General features: G+C 39.6%; 1 protein-coding gene across 1 annotated transcript; it reads left to right on the top strand.

Moving 5' to 3' along the window:
- The first annotated feature begins 18,098 nt into the window (after window positions 1-18,098).
- Window positions 18,099-20,272, top strand: CRD1 (dicarboxylate diiron protein, putative (Crd1)). The gene is made up of 5 exons (XM_086824303.1): window positions 18,099-18,720; window positions 18,923-18,987; window positions 19,175-19,502; window positions 19,595-19,693; window positions 19,793-20,272. Exons 1-5 carry the CDS (start codon window positions 18,199-18,201, stop codon window positions 20,054-20,056), a joined length of 1,278 nt encoding a protein of 425 aa, XP_086680429.1. The 5' UTR covers window positions 18,099-18,198; the 3' UTR covers window positions 20,057-20,272.
- The last annotated feature ends 620 nt before the right edge of the window (window positions 20,273-20,892 follow it).

Below are 20,892 nucleotides of genomic sequence, written 5' to 3'. Positions count from 1 at the left end.
TGACTGAAAAATGGCCAAAAATTGACCAAACTGATCTGGAAAATTCTAGAATCAGTTTGCTTGGTTAGAGGCTCACTTTTTCCTATAAATAGAAGCCTCCCCCTTTGTAAAAGCTTAATGGTGTTTATGCACTATTACTCTACTCCTGTCCTGAGCCATCTACATTGTATTTTTTAATAATTCAATTATTTTTGGCCTAATCCTCTCCAAAGTGAATTGGTGGCCACTATTGCTTCAAACAATAGTAGAACCCTCAATCCCTCAAGCCAAAGGAGAGCTTATTACAAGCTCCATGGAAGCTAATGTTCTTACTTTGTTTATAAATTTTAATGAAAAATCTATGGTTTTCTTGATTTTTATGAATTGAAGATGATTGAATTAAATTCAAATGCTATGTCTTTGATGAAAAGGCCACCCCCTTCTCTTCTTTACATTCCAGCCTTTCTTAACCCTAGAAAGATTAACTAAGTGATTAATAAAACTCTTCTTATTGTTTACTCTTTTGAATTTACAAAATTAGATTAATTAAGTTAATTAAGTGATTAGAGGTCTATAATTCTAAATTGGGTTAATTAAGTTAATTGTAGAAAGATAAAAATGAGAAATGGTCAGCCATACAAAGGACGTTATGGCAAAATTTTCCAAAATTTTGTGAAAAAGAAAGTTTGTTTTTATGTTATTCCAAAAGAGTAATTCTCACCATTTCTGCATCTAAAAGAAATATTCTAATTACTCCATATACATATTCACCTATGAATATGCATGGATATCAAAATTGATTTCTATGCATAGAAAGATGCATAAATGATTTTTTTTAAATTACAAAAGTGGTATTCTTACTAAATTTTATTTCTGTGCATAGAAAGATACATAATGGAATTTTTTATTTACAAAAGTGTTATTCTTATTAAATTTGATTTCTATGCATAGAAAGATGCATAAAGGAATTTTTTTTATAACAAAAGTGTTATTCTTACTAAATTTGATTTCTATGCATACAAAGATGCATAATGAAATTTTTTTATTACAAAAGTGTTATTCTTATTAAATTTGATTATTAAATTTGATTTCTATGCATAGAAAGATGCATAATGGAATTTTTTTTTACAAAAGTGTTATTCTTATCAAATTTGATTTCTATGCATAGAAAGATGCATGAAGGATTTTTTTAATAACAAAAGTGTTAATTTTTACTAAATTTGATTTTTATGCATAGAAAGATGCATAATGGAATTTTTTTTATTACAAAAGTGTTATCCTTATTAAATTTGATTTCTATGCATAGAAAGATGCATAATGGAATTTCTTTTTATACAAAAGTGTTATTCTTATTAAATTTGGTTTTTATGCATAGAAAGATGCATAATGGAAGTTTTTAAATTACAAATTGTTACTCTTACTAAATTTGATTTCTATGCATAGAAAGATGTATAATGAATTTTTTTTTATTACAAAAGTGTTATTCTTTTTAAATTTGATTTTTATGCATAGAAAGATGCATAATGGAATTTTTTTATTACAAAAGTGTTATTCTTTTTAAATTTGATTTCTATGCATAGAAAGATGCATAAAGGAATTTTTTTATTACAAAAGTGTTATTCTTACTAAATTTGATTTCTATGCATAGAAAGATGCATAATGGAATTTTTTTATTACAAAAGTGTTATTCTTATTAAATTTGATTTCTATGCATAGAAAGATACCTAATGGAATTTTTTTAAATATAAAAGTGTTATTCCCATTAAAGTTGACTTTTATGCATAAAAAAATGCATAAAGAATTTTTATATCAAAATTAGAATTCTCTTAAATTCTATGTTTAAAATTCTATGAGTATTTGATAAATGAACAATTAAATACTCCAAGAGAGAAATTTCTATCGTTTTATATTCACACAGATTGTAAAAAGAAAATTCAAGAAATCTATCAAGATCGAAATATTCAGATAAATGATTAATTTATTCCTCATTAGAATTCGTACTAATTTAGAAATCAGTTCAGTGAATATTCAAAGAAAGAAATTTAGTAAAATAGTAACTGAATTATCAAACCTTTTTGAGAAAGATAGTTCAGGAAAGATCTTATCCAACTCGAACCTTGAATCAGATTATAACCAAGACCAAACTCTTTCGTCAGTTTTGAGAGGAAAGGAGTGACCAGTTTAGAAAAATACACTAAAAACTCCCGCCAAATCTGAAACTAGGTTTGAGACCCTTCAAAATGATTTGTGGATCAAGGTTATAAAATTTGAGAAATTCTGGTATGAAATTTAAAATTCCAATCAAGAAGTTTTGGGGATACTGATTCAAGAAATACTCCTTGTATTCAAAAGAAAATCAAACTCAAAACTTGCATAGAACCCTGTTTTCTTAAACGACTTTCTTATGCGAGAATGTTGGAGGGGGCAGAGGGATCTCATAGCTCATATCCGAGCCACTAGACTCTCCATCAACAAGAGAATGCCCTATAGAAATATCAGGCATACCAAGGGACTCAACCACTTTCTCTTTACCTTTATGTGATGTCATGGGAATCGGGATGTAAATGAATGATATGGGATGTGAATGGATGATATGTGATGAAAATGGATGTGAATGTGTATGTGAAGAATGGATGTGGATGTGTATGTGAAGAATGGATGTGGATGTATGTGAAAGAATGGATGTGGATGTGTATGTGAAAGAATGGATGTGAATGTGTATGTGAAAGAATGGATGTGGATGTGTATGTGTATGTGAAAGAATGGATGTGGATGTGTATAGAATATGATGTGATGTGACATGAATATATATGGATGTGAAGTGATAGATATGAATGTATGGATAGATGTGGGTAGTTGTACATGTGAACATTTGGATGGATGTGGATGAATGAGATTAGATGTGTATGAATGAGATATGATGTGGATAGATGTGATGTGATGTTATGTGGATAGAATGTATGTGATGGGATGGTGATGTGAATGAATGTGATGGTGATGTGAATGAATGTGATGGATATGAATGAATGTGATGTGATAGATGTGAATGGATGATATGTGATGTGAATGAATATGATGTGATGTGATGTGAAATGGGATAGATGTGAATACAGTTTAGAAAAGAATACCCTCAAATCTCTCGCCAAATCTAAAACTAAGTTTGAGACCCTTTAAATTGATCTGTGGATCAAGGTTACAGAATTCGAGGAATTCTGTTGTGAAATTCAGAATTACGATCATGAAGTTTTAGGGATACTGATTCAAGATATACTCATTGTATTCAAAAGAAAATCAAACTAAAAACTTGCATAGAAACCCTATTTTCTTAAAGGACTGTCTTACGCCAGAATGCTGGAGGGAGCATTCGGTATATGTTTTTCTAAGGAAAGTTCGGTTGCAACACCTGGCGCAGGGAGTGTTCAAAGGATAGCTCACACGGCAAAGCCTGCCCAGGTCTTGACCAGCCTCGGTACTGTTAAAATGGTGCGCTTCCGATACGATGGACGAGGGCCGACAAAGCAGTCCCTGAGGGAAGTGTCAGGACACCTAAGGAGAGGATGGAGGGTTTTGACCAGGCGATGCACAGGCTCGCGGTGCCTAGGACACCCATGCGTATGTCGTGGAAGATATGTATGATGGACGAAATGATTATTGTAATCTGTTTACTGGATCTCGTTGCTAACCTGTTGGTCTCAACGAAGAGTCCAGAGTGATTGTTTTTTTTAGAATCAAGAGACTGGATGGAAATTTTGAGTTATGACATCTGTAATCAATAACTGTTTGTCATAGGATTGTTTTATAAGTTAAAATTTTAAAGAGGAGTGTGTGCGTATCTGTATTCGAAAGCAAAAGTTAAGAAAGGCATTCAATTATGGGTGGGTGAGTAATTGTCTAGTTCTACCGATTCCAGTGGTTGGGTGGTGGCTAATCCATGGGCCGGATGGCGTTAGGCTGGAACCAGTGGAGTATTAATAATGAAATTGAAATAATAGGAATATGCTTAGAATTCGAGTAGTTAAATAAAAATCTGAAGACTTTCTCAAATGATTAGATCAACGGCTGTGCCTGATTTTGGTTAGGAAAAAAGCGTTGATTTCTTCAAGTTAAGTATGTAATAGTTTTCCTTCTATCTAGTTTAATAGTAGGTGAAGGATAGTTTAGTTCTCTTGACCCCATTAGAAAATTCGTTAAGAAAATCAAAAAGGTGGAATCGCCCCCGTTTTCCAGGGCAAGGGAATTTTTCGCGGTTTCGGTTTCAGAATGACCACCAGATTAGTCTCGTGTCCAGACATTCGTGGGCGAGGCCCCGACTGGGCCCCGTGTGCAAGAGGAAGCTACTTCTACTGCTAACAACCGGGAATCCGATGCGTGGAGGGGACAGAGGGGTCTCACAGCTGGTATCAGAGCGTTGTTGTAAACTTACGAAACAGTAGCAGAAATTGCCTAAAATTTTAAAGTAAATATGGGAAATAATGTTTTCACTTGCTAAGATTATGTTTGAAATGAATTCATAAATTGAACTGGATTTTTAGATGGATACCCCAAATCTATCTAGCATTCCTAGAGTCAAGATATGATCGCCTTTGCCTTCGAAAATCTCATCAACTCCGCTACAACCCGAGAAAGCAGAGTGAGACTCGCTCATCACTTTGAGGATCTATACTTTCCTGATCCAATACAGCGACGTCAACATATGTGGTTCTCTGGAGGGCGAAGTATTAATGTCAATACCAATCAACGACAGAGACTCAGCCAGAATATCTCGCTAGCCATGATCTTATAAGGCTAGGAGTTGTTCATTATATACAACTCTATAATCATTCACCCCGAAATTTTAGAATTTCTTGCCGAATTTTTAGACTTCTTAGCCACTTTATTCCTAGGAGTAGAATTACAGCACCATTATCAGTGATGAATCGTGTATATTATAGCATGTCTCCATCGCAGTATCGCCTTTTTATGCGTGCACGATTAAGGCAGTGACTTTTGGAGCCGAGACGTTCTATGTATATATCAAAAACTTTTGATAATAAATGAAGTTTTACAAAAGATTCCAAATTGTTTTCGTGGTTGTGAATATTGGTTAATAAAATTATGAGAGTGAATCTTGTTTTTAAGAATTATGATGGAATATTTATTTGTTTAAGAAATAAATCTCAAAAAAATTAATAGTCATAAATCTGATGAGACAAAGTTAAGCTGACAAAAATCTCGTTTTGTCAGAATCATGAGGCACGCGGGCCGTGGTAGGCAGCCGGATCCTCTTATCGATGATGAAGAGTTAGATCCCTACATTCATAAAGCCCTGCACCGATCCCAACCTGGTCCCTTCAAGGGTGAAGGAAACAGTTAGGAGAAACAGTGGAAAAATGGATTGAGGCAATGGAAGAGTATTTTGATGTAACCGGTTATTATAATGAGAGGAGTAAGCTGGCTCTCGCCAGATTGAAAATTATGGAAACGGCCAGGGTCGCATATGGAGGAACCATTGTGAGGACAAACCATCTCGACCGAAATACCCAGACCTAGTCAGATCTTAAAGCTTACCTCAAGAAGAGGTTCTGTCCTCCGGGCTTCCTAGAAACCAAAATGAATGAGTTCTTGGAATTGAAGCAGGATAGCCGGACAATTGAAGAATACCATCAGGCATTTGCCCTTCTCCTCAAATATTCTCCACTTTTGGATGAAGAGCAGCTGATGGCTAGATTCATTCGAGGGATGAACGAGCCATTGGATACTTTAGTGAAAAATGCCAAACGAGTCTCAATGGCAGAAGCTGTCAGAATGGCAAAGGACTTTGCCAAAGCATTTGTTGTTAAGGTCCTGCCAAAGCCTGTACCCTCAAACTTCAAAGGTTCCAAACCCCAGGAAGTGCTTCAAACTTTCCACCCCCCCAAAGAGGCAGCAAGGCCCTAATCAGAATCAAGATGCTGGGAGATTCAGAAGTGAAGGAAGACCCTTTCCTCAAAACACTTTCTCAGGAGCCCCACCTTTTTCAAAGATTCAGAGGAATGAGCTTAGAAGTGAGAACATGTGTTTTGGGTGTCAGGGTTTCAATCAACCAGCTTAAAGACTGCCCGACTCCTGCCATGTCAAGAGGACAGGGAAGTCAAGGACCCAGAGTGCAGAGACCAGTCCCTTCGTATCAGTCAACCGTCTCGCCGCCAAAATCAGGGCAATCCTAGGAGGACTCCAGCTCAACCATCTGTCTCTGTTTAGAGTAATCTTAGAACTCCCTCCTAGAACTGGGGTAACCAAAGAGAAAGAATTCCGCCCCAATCTACAACAGCCAGAGCAGTTACGATAGCAGAAGTAGTGGAAGAGAAAAGAGGTCAGATTTATGCCGCAATTGAAAACCAAGGGCCAAATCGTCAATTCTCTATCATCCATGCTCCAGTTGAGTATAAGGGTAAGTCATTTAAGCTTTTGATTGATTCACGCAGGACTCATTCATTTATTTCCCCCAGGATGCTTGCGTAAGCTAGTCTTAGAACAAAAAACAGGGAAACCTATACAAGTTGAATTGGCCAGTGGGAAGATTCTTTTCACTCACCATGAGACAGATCGTATTCAGTTCAATCTAGATGGGAATGTAACTAACTGCCAGTTCAGAGTCTTACCTTTGGGAGTTTTCTACAGAATCCTTGGAATGGATTAGCTCCACAAAAATCAAGCTGACATTCACTGTCATATTGGAACCATTTCCTTCTGTGACATTCACGGGAACAAAGTTCAAGGAACTGGAATTTTTGGATCCCTAGATCTGCAATTAGTAAAAGCTTCTAGGTTACTGAAAGGACTTAGAAAGAAGCAGTTCATTTATGTTGTCAAAATGAATCCAGTAGACACAAAGTTAAAAGCCAAAGAACCAAAATGGTTATGTGAGTATGATGATTTATTCCCAGCAGAGCTAACTGAGATGCCTCCGATTCAGGAAGTAGATCATGAGATAGAATTGACCCCCGGAGCTCAGCCCTAGTAGCCCAGCGCACGTACAAAATGCCAGTCCCTGAAGCTATTGAACTCAAGGAGGAACAGCTTAGGCAGCTGTTAGAACAAGGGTTTGTAAGACCCGGTGTTTCACCTTGGGGAGCGCCAGTTCTCTTTCAGAAAAAGAAGGATGGAACGTTAAGACTCTATGTGGATAACAGAGGTCTCAATCAGCTGCTGCTGATGACAGTTAAGAATAAGTATCCTATCCACATAGAGTCTTAACGTTCCATCCTTCTTTCAGAAAAAGAAGGATGGAACGTTAAGACTCTATGTGGATAACAGCCAGAGGTCTCAATCAGCTACTACTGCTGATGACAGTTAAGAATAAGTATCCTATCCCCAGAATTGATGAGCTTCTGGACAAGCTAAATGGAGCCCATATCTTCACAAAGATAGATCTCAAATCAGGGTATTACTAGATCAGGATTAATGATCAAGATATCTCGAAGACAGCCATCAATACTCGCTCTATGGGCACTATGAATTTACAGTCATACCGTTTGGATTGACAAATGCCCCAGCTACATTCAATCGCCTAATGCAAGACATTCTCAGAGAATACTTGGATGATTTTGTTCTTGTTTTCTTTGATGATATTCTGATTTACTCAAAGAATGTAGCTGACCATGAAGCTCACGTCCGTAAAGTTCTTGAGATTCTAAGGAAGCACCAACTCTTTGCAAAAAAGAGCAAATGCACTTTCTCTGTCGACCATGTTGAATACTTGGGCTTTTTGGTATCCAAAGACGGAATTTCTCCAGACTCCGCAAAAGTCCAAGCACTCATAGATTGGCCTGAACCAAAGACAGTGAAAGAAGTCAAGGGATTCTTGGGATTAACTAGTTGGTACAGAATTTTTATACCTAAGTATGCTCTCATAGCTTCCCCCCTGACTAATCTTCTCAAGAAGAATACCCCATTTCAATGGTCTGCCAGGTGTCAGAGCGCTTTTTATAAGCTGAAGACTGCCTAAGTATGCTCTCATAGCTTCCCCCCTGACTAATCTTCTCAAGAAGAATACCCCATTTCAATGGTCTGCCAGGTGTCAGAGCGCTTTTTATAAGCTGAAGACTGCCTTGGTAACCAATCTTGTTCTGAAGTTGCCAAATTTCTCTCTATCGTTTGAGGTAGTAACTGATGCCAGTGGTTTTGCCCTGGGAGGTACGCTCATGCAGGAAGTTATGCAGTGGCCTATGAATCCCGAAAACTCAGAACGCATGAGAGAAATTATGATGTCCATGACCTGGAGCTACTTTCAGTAGTCTATACCCTGAAGTTATGGGGAGACATTACCTACTGGGTCAAAGATTCACTTTGATGTGACAGATCATCAGAGCTTAAAGTGGATCTTCACTTCAGAAGGATCTCAACATGCGCCAAAGAAGGTGGATGCAGACCCTGCAGGAATTTGATTTTGAAATCAAGTACCGCCCAAGCAAAGAAAATGTGGTAGCAGATGCCCTCAGCAGAAAAGCCTCCTTGCTTGCAATCACAGTGGTGTCAAATCCATTGATTAATGAAGCAAGAGAGAAGATCATGCAGGATATATTATTTAGCCCTATTGCTACCCTACTTATGCAGGAAAGCAAAAATCCTCAAGAGTTGAACCGAGTTCAAGGGTACAGCCTGGATGAAGGAGTTATGTATTACAATAGCAGGTTATGCATTCCCAATGATGACGGAACTAAGGGTCAAATTCTGAATGAAGCCCATGATAGCCTTATAGCAGGACATCCAGGTTTCATCAAGACCTACATGTCTGTAAAGAAAAGCATCTTTTGGCCTGGACTAAAAAAGGATGTACTTAATCATGTACGTCAATGTCTAATATGTCAAAAAGTCAAAGCCGAGAGAGTAAAAATTCCTGGTGGGAAGTTACATCCATTAGACATCCCCCAGCAGATGAAGTGGGAATGTATCAGTATGGATTTTATTACTGGACTACCTTCAGTGCAATCAGGTTACAACTCCATCTTCGTGGTAGTTGATAGATTAACCAAAGTTGCCCATCTGATTCCAGTAAAAGAAACCTACACTGCAGTGGATGTGGCTAGAGTGTTCCTCAAGGAAATCTTTAGATTGCATGGCCTACCCAGAAGAATAGTGAGTGTTCGAGATCCCAAATTCACGTCAAGATTCTCGACTGCATTCTTCAAAGCAGTAGGAACTTTCTTGGATCTCAACACAACTTACCACCCCGAGACCGATGGTCAAACAGAAAGGGTGAACCAAGTAATCGAAGATACAATTCGGTCATGATGTGGTGGCAGGGAACCCAAGAAGTGGCTAAGCTATCTACACCTAGTCGAGTTTGCCTACAATGCTTCTTATCACCGAAGTATCGGGATGAGCCCTTTCAAAGCTCTGTATGGACAAGACTGCCTAACACCATTAACTTGGTCCGATCCATTGATTAGGGTCGAGATGTCCAGACAGATGCTTGACGACATGGAGCAGCAGATGCAATCAATCTGCAAGGATATAAAAGTTTTCCAAGATAGACAGAAGCAATATGCAGATAAGAAGAGCTCAGATAGAAAATTCGAAGAAGCATATATGGTCTTCATTCGAGTACGCCCCAAAAGAAGTTCTTTATCTCTTAGGAAGTACAAAAAGTTATCCCCTAGATACTGTGTGCCGTATCTGATTACAAAGAAAGTAGGTGGCTTAGCCTATGAACTTCTTCTGCCTCCTCATCTCAAAGTACATAATGTATTTCATGTCAGCCTACTTAAAAAGTATGTACCGAGCCCGAATCATGTGCTTAATGATGAACTCTTAACTTCTTCAACCCTAAGGACATACAGAACTCCAATATGAAGAAATCCTTGATGTTCGAGAGAAGGTTCTCAGGAATAGAATTCTGAGAGAATTATTAGTCAAATGGAAGCTCTATCCTTTTGAAGACGCCACCTGGGAGAAAGAAGCCGAACTGATGCGGGATTACCCCCAGTTTGTGAGATGAGGACATCTTGTGTTTTTCAAGTGGGAGAGGATGTAAGATTCCTCCCCAGCCCCTCAAGGGTTGATCATCACTGGTGTGGATGACACCATGCTTTTCAGCCCCAATGGAATGCCTTCTGCATACCCAAGGTGCCTAAATAGAGCTCTTATACTAGGTTGTAAGGAGACTCATTCCTTGTGATCCTCTATAAATGCATGCCCTGCATGTTGAAGAGGCCAAGTGCATCCTTGCCCCTTATATGCCCAAGGTGCCCAAACAGATTGCCTTAATGTTGCTGCCAACATGGGGTGTTAGAGCTATGTGAAATATAGTCTCCAGAACAAGACTGGTGCGATTGATCTCCTAATATCAGGAAATACACAAACATCATAGACCGCAGCTTTGACAGATGAAGGGTTGATATATAAAGATGAGTTCTTATTGGTTTACTACATATAGACCCTACTTCCTACATAGGAAATGGAGAATCCATCCAATTCTCTATGTAAAAGGCAATATTTCCTAAATAGCTCTATATGCGCAATATTTCCTAAATAGCTCTATATGCGCAACCGCATTTACTACATAAAGACCTCATTTTCTATATAGGAAATCGAAAATCCATCCAATTATCCATTTAAAAGGAAATATTTCCTAGATAGTTCTATACATCCAACCTCCTTTCCTAAATAGGACATGGAGAATCCATGTCCTATTTAGGAAAGGAAATATTTCCTAGATAGTTCTATACATCCAACCTCCTTTCCTAAATAGGACATGGAGAATCCATGTCCTATTTCCTAGATAGTTCTATACATCCAACCTCCTTTCCTAATTAGGACATGGAGAATCCATCCAATTCTCCAATATTTCCTAGAGAGCTCTATATATCCGACCTCATTTTCTATATATGACATGGAGAATCCATCCAATTCTCCATGAGGTATATAGGAAATGCAATTTCCTAGATAACGAGAAGATAATGCTTTCATGTAACTAGGAGATATTGTAAAATTTCCTACTTACATAGTAATTTGCTATATAAAGAATGAAGAAAACCTCCTTGTGCTTCTCTCTCACACTTATAGTACTCAATGTTGCCCAGATGCCTCTCTCTCCCTTAGAGATGCACATGTCTTTGAGCTTTTCCAAGATTGTGACCTAGTGCTGCCTCTTGCTATTATTGTGAGATATGTGTACAACCCACTTATGTTACTTTCTTTCTCTCTCTCCTGCTATATCTGTCAACAATGTGTTTGAGCTAGCAATGTGTTTGAGCTAGTGCATTGTGTTCTAGGCTTAGGTTTGGCGTCACTGGAGTAGCTACCTGGTTTGCGGTGCTTGTCCTTCAAATTTTTATGTTGGTCTTACACATTGGTGCTACATTAATAAGCAAGCAAAGGTGCTGCTTTGTGTTGTAAAACAAACCGCCAAACTGGCTACCTATGGAGGATAACCACTCACATAGCTATTTGTGTAGCTATGAAAAATGAGATAAACTACTGCTGCTCAATCACAGCTATCATTTGTGTGCAAGAAATGAGCACTTAGTTGTGTGCAAGAAATGAGCACTTGTGCTTGTAATGAAGTAGATTAGGACATATTTACATGTATATTTTGAGGGCCTTGGGTTATATGAGGCATAGAGCTCATGGGCTTGTAACCTTTTGATCATTTTTTACTATTACCTTTCTTAAAGCTCTTATGCCCAAGGTTCTATGGTGTTCTTCTCCCTTAGAGATGAAGTTGGTGACTACACCCATGTTATCTACTCCATGTCTTGAGTGGGTCATTTGCTTTCTTGCATTGGTATCAGAGCTTTGATTTGATCCACTTTCTTGGAATGTTTTTGAAAATTTTCGAGTTTTCTTGAGTTTCTTGATTTTCTTGATCAAGAAATGGGGATATGGTGATCCTCCTTGAGTTGATTTGATCTTTTTAATTCACATTTTCATAAGCTTTTGGGGCTATGGGTTATGGTGGACCAAATTTTTTGGGGATGGCCTCATTAAATTTGAATGTCGGGACCAAAATTGGGGGAATTTGCTAATCCATGATTAACTGCTAATCCAAAAATGTTTTACTTCTTCCTCTTCTTCTTGCTTAACCTTGGAGGAATTTAGGGCTTCAATCTATTTTAGCAAAGCATTGCCTTAGGGTTTTGATTGTGCTAAGCTTCCTCTTCAAAGTAGAGCACAAGAAAGCTTCATTTCATCACCATTTTCTTAGCCAAATTCGTGTTTTCTTATAGTGCATTTTTTTTGCACAAATCCATGTCCTTATTCAACGATTATAAGTGGCCAATAAGCTTAGCCAAGCTTAGTTACAAGCCTTACTTAGCATAATGGTACATTAGGTCTTGCATTAGTGGGGCGATTTGGCGATTTCTTGGCTATGGAGGGCTGTTCAGCTGTGTGTTTCTACAGCCCGATTACCCTTCACATTTGGCACCAAATCCATGCTTAACTAAGTGTAAGAGGTTTAGCAACATCTAGACTTGCAATGGAGGGGTTTCTTGCCAATTTCTACTGAGATTTCTACAGAGGGGCTGCACCCGTTTTGATCACATCGGGAGCTTCTTCACTATGATTTGAGTGCCAAAAATCAATGCTATGGACAATGGTGAGTCTTCTCCTTTTGCATGGCTTCAATCTTGCAAAGCTTGAAACAAATGGTGAGCCTTCTTAAGGTTTATGAGCTATGTTTTGTGTTTCTCCATGGTTAAGTTTGGGGATTTAGGGTAAGCATGCTTCATAATGTTTGGGAATCCACACCATAGCTAGCAAGATTGAGACAATTAATGCATGCTTCATAATGTTTGGGAATCCACACCATAGCTAGCAAGATTGAGACAATTAATGCATAATGGAATGGCTGATGCCTTGATTAGAGATTTTATTGCATGATTCACACATATCAAGCAAGATTGAATCGATTGATATATCTAATCAAGGGATTTGAGAGAGCAAAGTTACACATGTGGGCATGAAGAAGCTACTTAAGGAGTATGAAGATGTGTTTCATATGCCCAAGTGCTTGCCACCGATGAGGGAGGTAGATCATGCCATCATTGAGTTGGAGCCGATGCAGTCAACAAACCTCCATATAGATTATCAAAAGTGGAGAAAGATGAAGTGGCAAAGCAAGTTAAAGATATTGGTTGGGTGGAACCAAGTCAATCACCATTTGCATCGCCCATTTTATTGGTGAAGAAGAAGGATGAGACTTTTAGAATGTGCATAGGTTATCGGGATGTTAACAAAATCACTATCAAGAATAGGCACCCAATCCCAAGAATTTATGATCTCTTAGATGAATTGAAGGGTGCCAAGTTCTTCACCAAGATTGACTTGTCGTCCGGTTACCACCAAATAAGAATGAAAAGTGGGGATGAGCATATGACGGCATTTCGTACTGAAAGAGGTCTCTATCATTTCATGGTGATGTCGTTTGGGTTATGTAATACACCGGCCACGTTTCAAGCATTGATGAACAAAGTGCTACAACCATTTAAATCTCTTCAAGTTTGTATTGGTGTTTTTCAATGACATATTAGTGTATAGCAAGAGTGAAGAGGAGCACTTGGTTTATGTGAAGGAGGTATTTGATGCATTAAGAGCCAACCAAGTTTGTATTGGTGTTTTTCGATGACATATTAGTGTATAGCAAGAGTGAAGAGGAGCACTTGGTTTATGTGAAGGAGGTATTTGATGCATTAAGAGCCAACCAATTGTATGCAAAAGAAACCAAGTGTACATTCATGTGGCAAAAGAGGTGGAATACCTTGGTCACATTGTGAGAATTAATGGCATAAAGGTGGACCCCAAGAAGGTGGAATGTGTGAAGAATTGTCCTACTCCCATCAATCTCACTCAAGTGAGGGGATTCTTAGGTCTCTCATTATTCTATCACCGGTTCATTGAGAAGTATGCACATATAGCGGCTCCTTTGATGGGTAAGTTGAAGAAAGAGACATTCTTTTGGGATGTAACGGCACAAAAGAGTTTTGATGTAACGGCACAAAAGAGTTTTGATGAGCTGAAAAGAATGCTTACTTTGGAACCTATCTTGGTATGCTCAGATTTTTCCAAGCCTTTCACTATTAGAGAGGATGCATGTGGAAGAGGCATTAGTGTGGTGTTGTATCAAGACCATGGGGTCATTGCTTATGAAAGCCGCAAACTTGATGACAAAGAGATGGAGATGCATGTTTATGACCAAGATATGATTTGCTATTTTGCATGCAATCAAAAAATGGCATCACTATCTTTATGGAAGCAAGTTTTATGTACGAAGTGACCATAGGGTTCTTCAATTCTTTCTATCACACAATCAAATCTCTCACCTAAGCAAAGAAGGTGGTTGGCTACCCTTCTCAACAATATGATTTTAAGATCACATATATTAAGGGAAAGGAGAATGTGGTGGCGGATTCACTTTCTAGAATGTGGGCATGTTCTTTATCAGACATCACAGAAGTGCATAATGATTGGATTGAGGAGATTCAAGAGGAATATACGCTTGATGAGATAAGGCTTCACAAATAGTGCAAAAATTACAACATGGTGTTTGTGAGGATGATTTACCTCATTTTCTACTCCAAAATGGTCTCCTCTATCACAAGGAAAGGGTGTATCTTGTACCCCACTCATTCTTCAAGAAAAAGTGCTGAAATTACAGCATGGTGTTTGTGATGATTTACCTCATTTTCTGTTCCAAAATGGTCTCCTCTATCACAAGGAAAGGGTGTATCTTGTACCCCACTCATTCTTCAAGAAAAAGGTCATGGATGAGATGCATTCTACTCCCATGGCGTAACATTTGGGTTTGTTCAAAACCTATGATGCCATAAGACAGAGCTTTCATTAGAAAGGCCAATGGAGGGAAGTCAAAGAGTATGTTGCTAAGTGTATGCCTTGTCAACTCAACAAGGATCTCACACACAAGCCCGGTGGTTTGATTCAGCCTTTACCTATTCCGGAGGGTAAATGGATGCATATTGCTATGGATTTCATTATCGGCTTGCCTTCCACCAAGAGGGGATGGAATAGTATCTATGTGGTAGTTGACCGATTGACAAAAGCTACCCATTTTGTACCAAAAAAGTGAGACACTCGTCATCTATGGTACTACACCAATTCATGGAAAATGTGTTTAAGTTGCATGGTATGCCGCAAATAGTGAGTGATCAAGATGTGAAGTTTATGGGCACATTTTGATGTACAATGTTTTCTAGCGTGGACACTAAGTTGACTCCTAGTACGGCCTATCATCCGGAAACCGATGGTCAAACCAAGAGGGTCAATAGGTGGCTTGAGACTTACTTAAGGCATTATTGCTATGAAATGCAACATGCATGGGACAATTGGTTCCATTTGGCGGAGTTCGCCTACAATAGCACCTATCATAGTAGTATTGGAATGATGCCTTTTGAGGTTATGTATGGCTACAAGGTGCATGTACCAATCGTAACATTCAAGCAAGAGAATGCAAATCCACATGCAAGGGAGGAAGTGGAAAGAATGCAAACTCTTTTGCAAACATGCAAAGAGAACATCAAGAAGTCTCAAGAGAAGATGAAGCATTATGAAGATGCACATCGAAGGCCATTGGAATTCAAAGAAGGAGACTTTGTTTTCTTGAGGATACCTAAGACTCGATATTGATCTCTCAAAGGTAGTACCATGTGCTATGAACCAATCCTTAAGCAAACCCTAATCACCTAATAAGATACCGAGTTAAAAGTTGGATCTAAGGAGGGTTAAACACTAATATCAACTTTATTATAATTGATAATGCTAATCAAGAACAAAGGATAAAGCTTAATCAATAGAGAACAATAAGAAGGATACTAATTGCATTGCATAATCAAGCTCTGAAATGAGTGAAGGAGTATATGATTTCATAGCTCTCAAGGAGCCCTCATCCACAAGTTACAGACCAACCTTGTGCCATCCATGTGTCAATAAATGCTTACACTCCATGTGCCACCTTGTGCTTTCTATGTGCTACCTTTTTGACCATTAACTTCACCTTCTACATGTAACCATATAAATAAACCTTTGAGCTAGGACCCTTAGTCTTTCTTTATCCTTTCTAATGTGCATGCTTTCCCCCTTGCTCTACACTTGTTGCACCCTCACACATTGCTATTTCAACACTAGTCATAGCTTATGAGACTTGGCTTATGAGAATTCGATTAAAATTGGAAAGCTATAGCTCATGAAAACCCAAGCATGTGATAGAGCTATGGAAATTAAAAGTGTTTTTTTTCTATTAAGAGTGCACTAATGATGAATGAAATATTGCTTGGGAAAGGATGGATAGCAAATCCTCAATCCACTAGAAACGCAAGCTACATTGTAGACTAGGACTGGACAATTAGAACTTATGTTGGGTAGCTTCACCCCCACTATACAAAAGCCTCTACCTTCTATCCCAACAACCAATCCTATCTATGCAGAAGCATCTACTTCATCTATGGATACTTACCTTTTACCCTAAAAACCAATCTTATCGTTGGACATCTATCAACTCAAGAATATTCTTCAAGCATTCACTATGCAATGATGCATTGAATAATCCCCACACTCTAAAGACCATACTGAATATCGTTGGACATCTATCAACTCAAGAATATTCTTTAGATATTCAGTATGCAATGATGCATCGAATAATCCCCACACTCTAAAGACCATACTAAATATTGTCACATATCCTCATCTAACGGCACTCTCCTCCTAGAGCCCTTGAACCTCATTTGATATTAAGTATGATGTTTTTCAATGGCACTCTCCTCCTAGAGCCCTTGAACCTCATCTACACCATGGCCAAGCATCCCATTATCTTGAATTTTATGGCGTGGTGTACTTCTCAAAGATGCACAACAAAGATGAAGATTTTATACTCGAAGTGCCACAACCCTTACAAACTCAAAGTGCTGCACCCCTTACGAACTTTGTGAATTAATGAATCGAGGAGGATCACTATGGAGTGGAGTGCAAGCATGCATAACTTCACCATTAAGAGGTTGAGCGACTGGCACGACGAAAAATCCCTTACTAACAACCCTTGCATCAATAAGACTAAATAGAGGAGGATCATTGACACTAGAGGAGGAGGGTGTGGAGCAGAGGAGAAGCAATAGTAGCACACAAAGAGGAGAAGACACAATGAGGAGGAGTAAGACAATACAATGAGGAGGAGTAGGACTATTAGTGACAGTATTAGAGGCAAAGGAGGAGCAATGAAGGAGAATAAGGAGCAGGAGGAAGAGCAATAACAACAGAGGAAGAAGCAAAGGAGGAGGAGGAGAAGGAAGATTGAGCAGTAGGAGGAGGAGGAGGAGGAAAAGTAGTGCAACCAACATGTGCATTGACAACACTAAAAGAGGAGGGTGTGGAAGATGGAACAATATAATGAGGAGGAGGAATAAGACGATCAATTAGACAAGAAGAAGTAGCAGGATGAGCAATGATAGTAAAGGAAGGGATTAAGGTGTAAGTGTGTGTGGAGAATGCCCTTGATTCATGCTTAGGCAAGGGATTTAGGGGATAATTCACAAGCATTCATCGGACAAACCACCCCAAGGACCTTTATGGTAAAATATATTTTGCATAAACGCATAGTTTGTTTTTTAAACCTCACAATACATGAGGTTACACGCCCACCACCATTATCTAGTCACAAATGTGAGTGAGCAAAATTTCATGTGGTGTGCTCAAGCCAATTGCAGAGCGACCATCACGATTGGGGGGATGGTTAGACCGGAACTAGAGCTCCCATCTGTGCACATAGTTTGATACTTTCACCACTTGGCCTAGCCAAGTCAGTTGCATGTTGACGTAAAACTAGTGTGTATGTCGGCCTCTCGTGAGAATGGAGGTGGGCATTGGATCATATGAGGCATGAAATTTCTTGGAAGGCATTCCACCTGGTTAGTGAAAAGGTGTGAAGAGGCCCCCCTAGTGAGTGAAGCCAGAAGCAGATGATGTGGTGGTGGTTAATTTATTGGAATATTTGCAATTGGAATATTTTGTGGGAGAAATGAGGCTGAGATAAAACATGGGGGCAATATCTTAGGGGAGCCAATGGGGAGAGGTTGGGAATGGCAGGGATAAAGCCACGTAGGATCGATAGATGACGTGGACCAAAAGCGGGCGATTCTCTACATCAACATATCCACTAAATGCTATCTCTAGAGCTATGGTGTTTTGCAGCGTAGACGTAGCAGAGTAGAGGTTTTCTTCATCACTGGTGTGCAAGAGGCTTCCTCTGCAGCGATGGCAATGGCGATGGCTGCTCTCACCTCCTCCTGCACTGCGGAATTCTCTCTTAACCGCGTTTCACCTGTCTCCATACCTTCGTCTTCCCCATCTTCATCTCGCCTGGGCTCAATTTCTCTGACACAGAAGCAATACCCCCTCTCTTCTTCATCTCTCTCTGCGCACAGGGTTTCCATGGAAGCCACCGCAACCAAGGAGAAGCCGAAATCGGGCGCAAAGGAGCTCGCAAAAGATACCCTGCTCACCCCTCGCTTCTACACTACTGATTTCGATGAGATGGAGCGGATGTTCAACAGGGAGATCAACAAGAATCTGAAGCAGGAGGAGTTCGATGCTTTGTTGCAGGAGTTTAAGACGGACTACAACCAGACCCATTTCGTGAGGAACCCGGAGTTCAAGAAGGCCGCGGAGCAGATACAAGGCCCCATGAGGCAAATTTTTGTGGAGTTTCTGGAGAGGTCGTGCACTGCTGAATTCTCTGGGTTTCTTCTATACAAGGAGCTCGGCCGAAGGCTCAAGGTTTGTGACGGTTGAACCCTTTGTGCCATTTCCTGCAACGCCATAGGCCTTATGTAATGTCATGGTTATACATCATCCCATCGTCAAACTACTCCTTATTACTCCCAGGGCCAAGGTTCATTACAAGGTATTGTGATCCCTTGCATGGTAAGCCCATTGTCTGCTAGCTTCGCCTTTCTGATTCGTTCGTGCTTGTCTGCAGAAAACCAATTCCACTGTTGCTGAGATCTTCACCCTCATGTCCCGAGATGAGGCCCGACATGCTGGGTATGTGCATTGTATGTTTTCTGTAATAGTGTGCCAACGCATGCAGACCAGAGCTTGCGAATGAGACACTGGTTGTCTGCCTTGAGACCTTTTTTTTTAATTCTGCAGCCTTTCATTGTGTAGCTTCCGTAAGCCCTTTTCTGAGAGGCCATATGTATTCTAGGTCATAACCTGTTCATGAATACAGGTTTCTCAACAAAGGCTTGTCGGACTTCAACCTTGCCCTGGACCTTGGTTTCCTAACCAAAGCGAGAACCTACACCTTTTTTAAACCCCAGTTCATCTTCTATGCAACCTACCTGTCTGAAAAGATCGGTTACTGGAGGTATATTACAATCTACCGGCATCTCAAGGAGAATCCTGAGTACCAGTTGTACCCCATCTTCAAGTACTTTGAGAACTGGTGCCAAGATGAAAACAGGCATGGCGATTTCTTCTCTGCACTCTTGAAGGCCCAACCTCAGTTCTTGAACGACTGGCAAGCCAAGCTGTGGTCGAGGTTCTTCTGCCTCTCTGTGAGTACACTGTCTGGTGGTTTGGGTGATTTTGTCTTATGTTTTCTGATATTGTAGCTCTTGAAATGGCATGGCTTTCTATTTTATGTCAGGTGTATATCACAATGTACCTTAATGACTGTCAAAGGACTGCATTTTATGAGGGAATCGGACTTAACACTAAGGAGTTTGATATGCACGTTATCATTGAGGTAAGGCCTTTATCGCTCCTTGTTTGGTGCGCTGCGTTGTGGTCCGATTCTGTTTTGTCTGGGGTTTTGTCCTGAATAAGTTTGCTATCCCTCATGCAGACAAATAGGACAACAGCCAGAATCTTCCCTGCTGTTCTGGACGTGGAGAATCCTGAGTTCAAGGCAAAGCTTGACAGAATGGTAGTTCTTAACCGGAAGTTGATTTCCATCGGGGAAAGTGATGCTCCAGACTTTTTGAAAAGCCTGCAAAAAGTCCCAGTGGTTGCTTCCCTAGTATCCGAGATTCTAGCTGCCTATTTTATGCCCCCGGTTGATTCTGGGTCCGTTGACATTACTGAATTTGAGCCTCAGTTGGTGTACTAATGTGGGGAACAAATACATACCTTGTTGCCTTGTCATGCAAGGGAATGGGGCTATGTATATGAAAGAATTGAGCAGCTTTTCCATGTCGGAGGTGGACCGTATGTATGCCAATGTATGGAGGGAGCTGTAACTATGGCCGTGGCTTCAGAGTAACCTCCATTTTCGGGATCAATATGTTGCATATTGTTTTTAACAGTTGGCTTCTCTTTGTGTTGATTATTTGCAGTCTTTCTTGTAAAACAATTTGATCATATCTTAGGTACTAGTAGCAAATAAACATGGTAGGATTGTTTCCATGTTCAGTTTCATTCCTCACTTGTCAGGCTTTACTCTTCCAATGCATGCCACATAGTACAAAGTTGTAAAAAGTGAAAAGTGATATACCAAGGAAATGCAAACAACTTTTTCTTCGTAAAATTGAAATTTATCTTCCCCGGCACAATGGAATTGTCCCTACAAAGAACCTTTTGGAACTTCTGCAAATGTGGCCTTGATTTGTACTGGCAAGTGAAGTCAATTGATGTGTAAGCGATTCTGTCTGAATGACCTTCTGGTTATGATGGAATGATGTCCCACATGACACACATGCAGTAGTTGAAAATAATCTTGTTCACACGCAGTAAGCAGAACAACGACTTGAAACATGGAGGATGAAAGCCTTACTATGGGTACAGATGTGGTCTGGAGAGGCAAAGCTTTCTACACTGAACTTGGTCACTGGTGTGTGTTTGTAAGCCTGTCGCTATAGGGTTTGTTTAATGCTGGCCTAATTGTCACTTGTTTTGTTCAGGAAGTGTTCTGGCTGTGCATGTTTGTGACCTGTACATTTGCCTGAG

The sequence above is a fragment of the Cibotium barometz genome, chromosome 30 (assembly GCF_041138505.1).
Source record: "Cibotium barometz isolate CiBa-2024 chromosome 30, ASM4113850v1, whole genome shotgun sequence".
NCBI lineage: Eukaryota > Viridiplantae > Streptophyta > Polypodiopsida > Cyatheales > Cibotiaceae > Cibotium > Cibotium barometz.
This window is presented reverse-complemented; position numbering and strand designations above follow the sequence as displayed.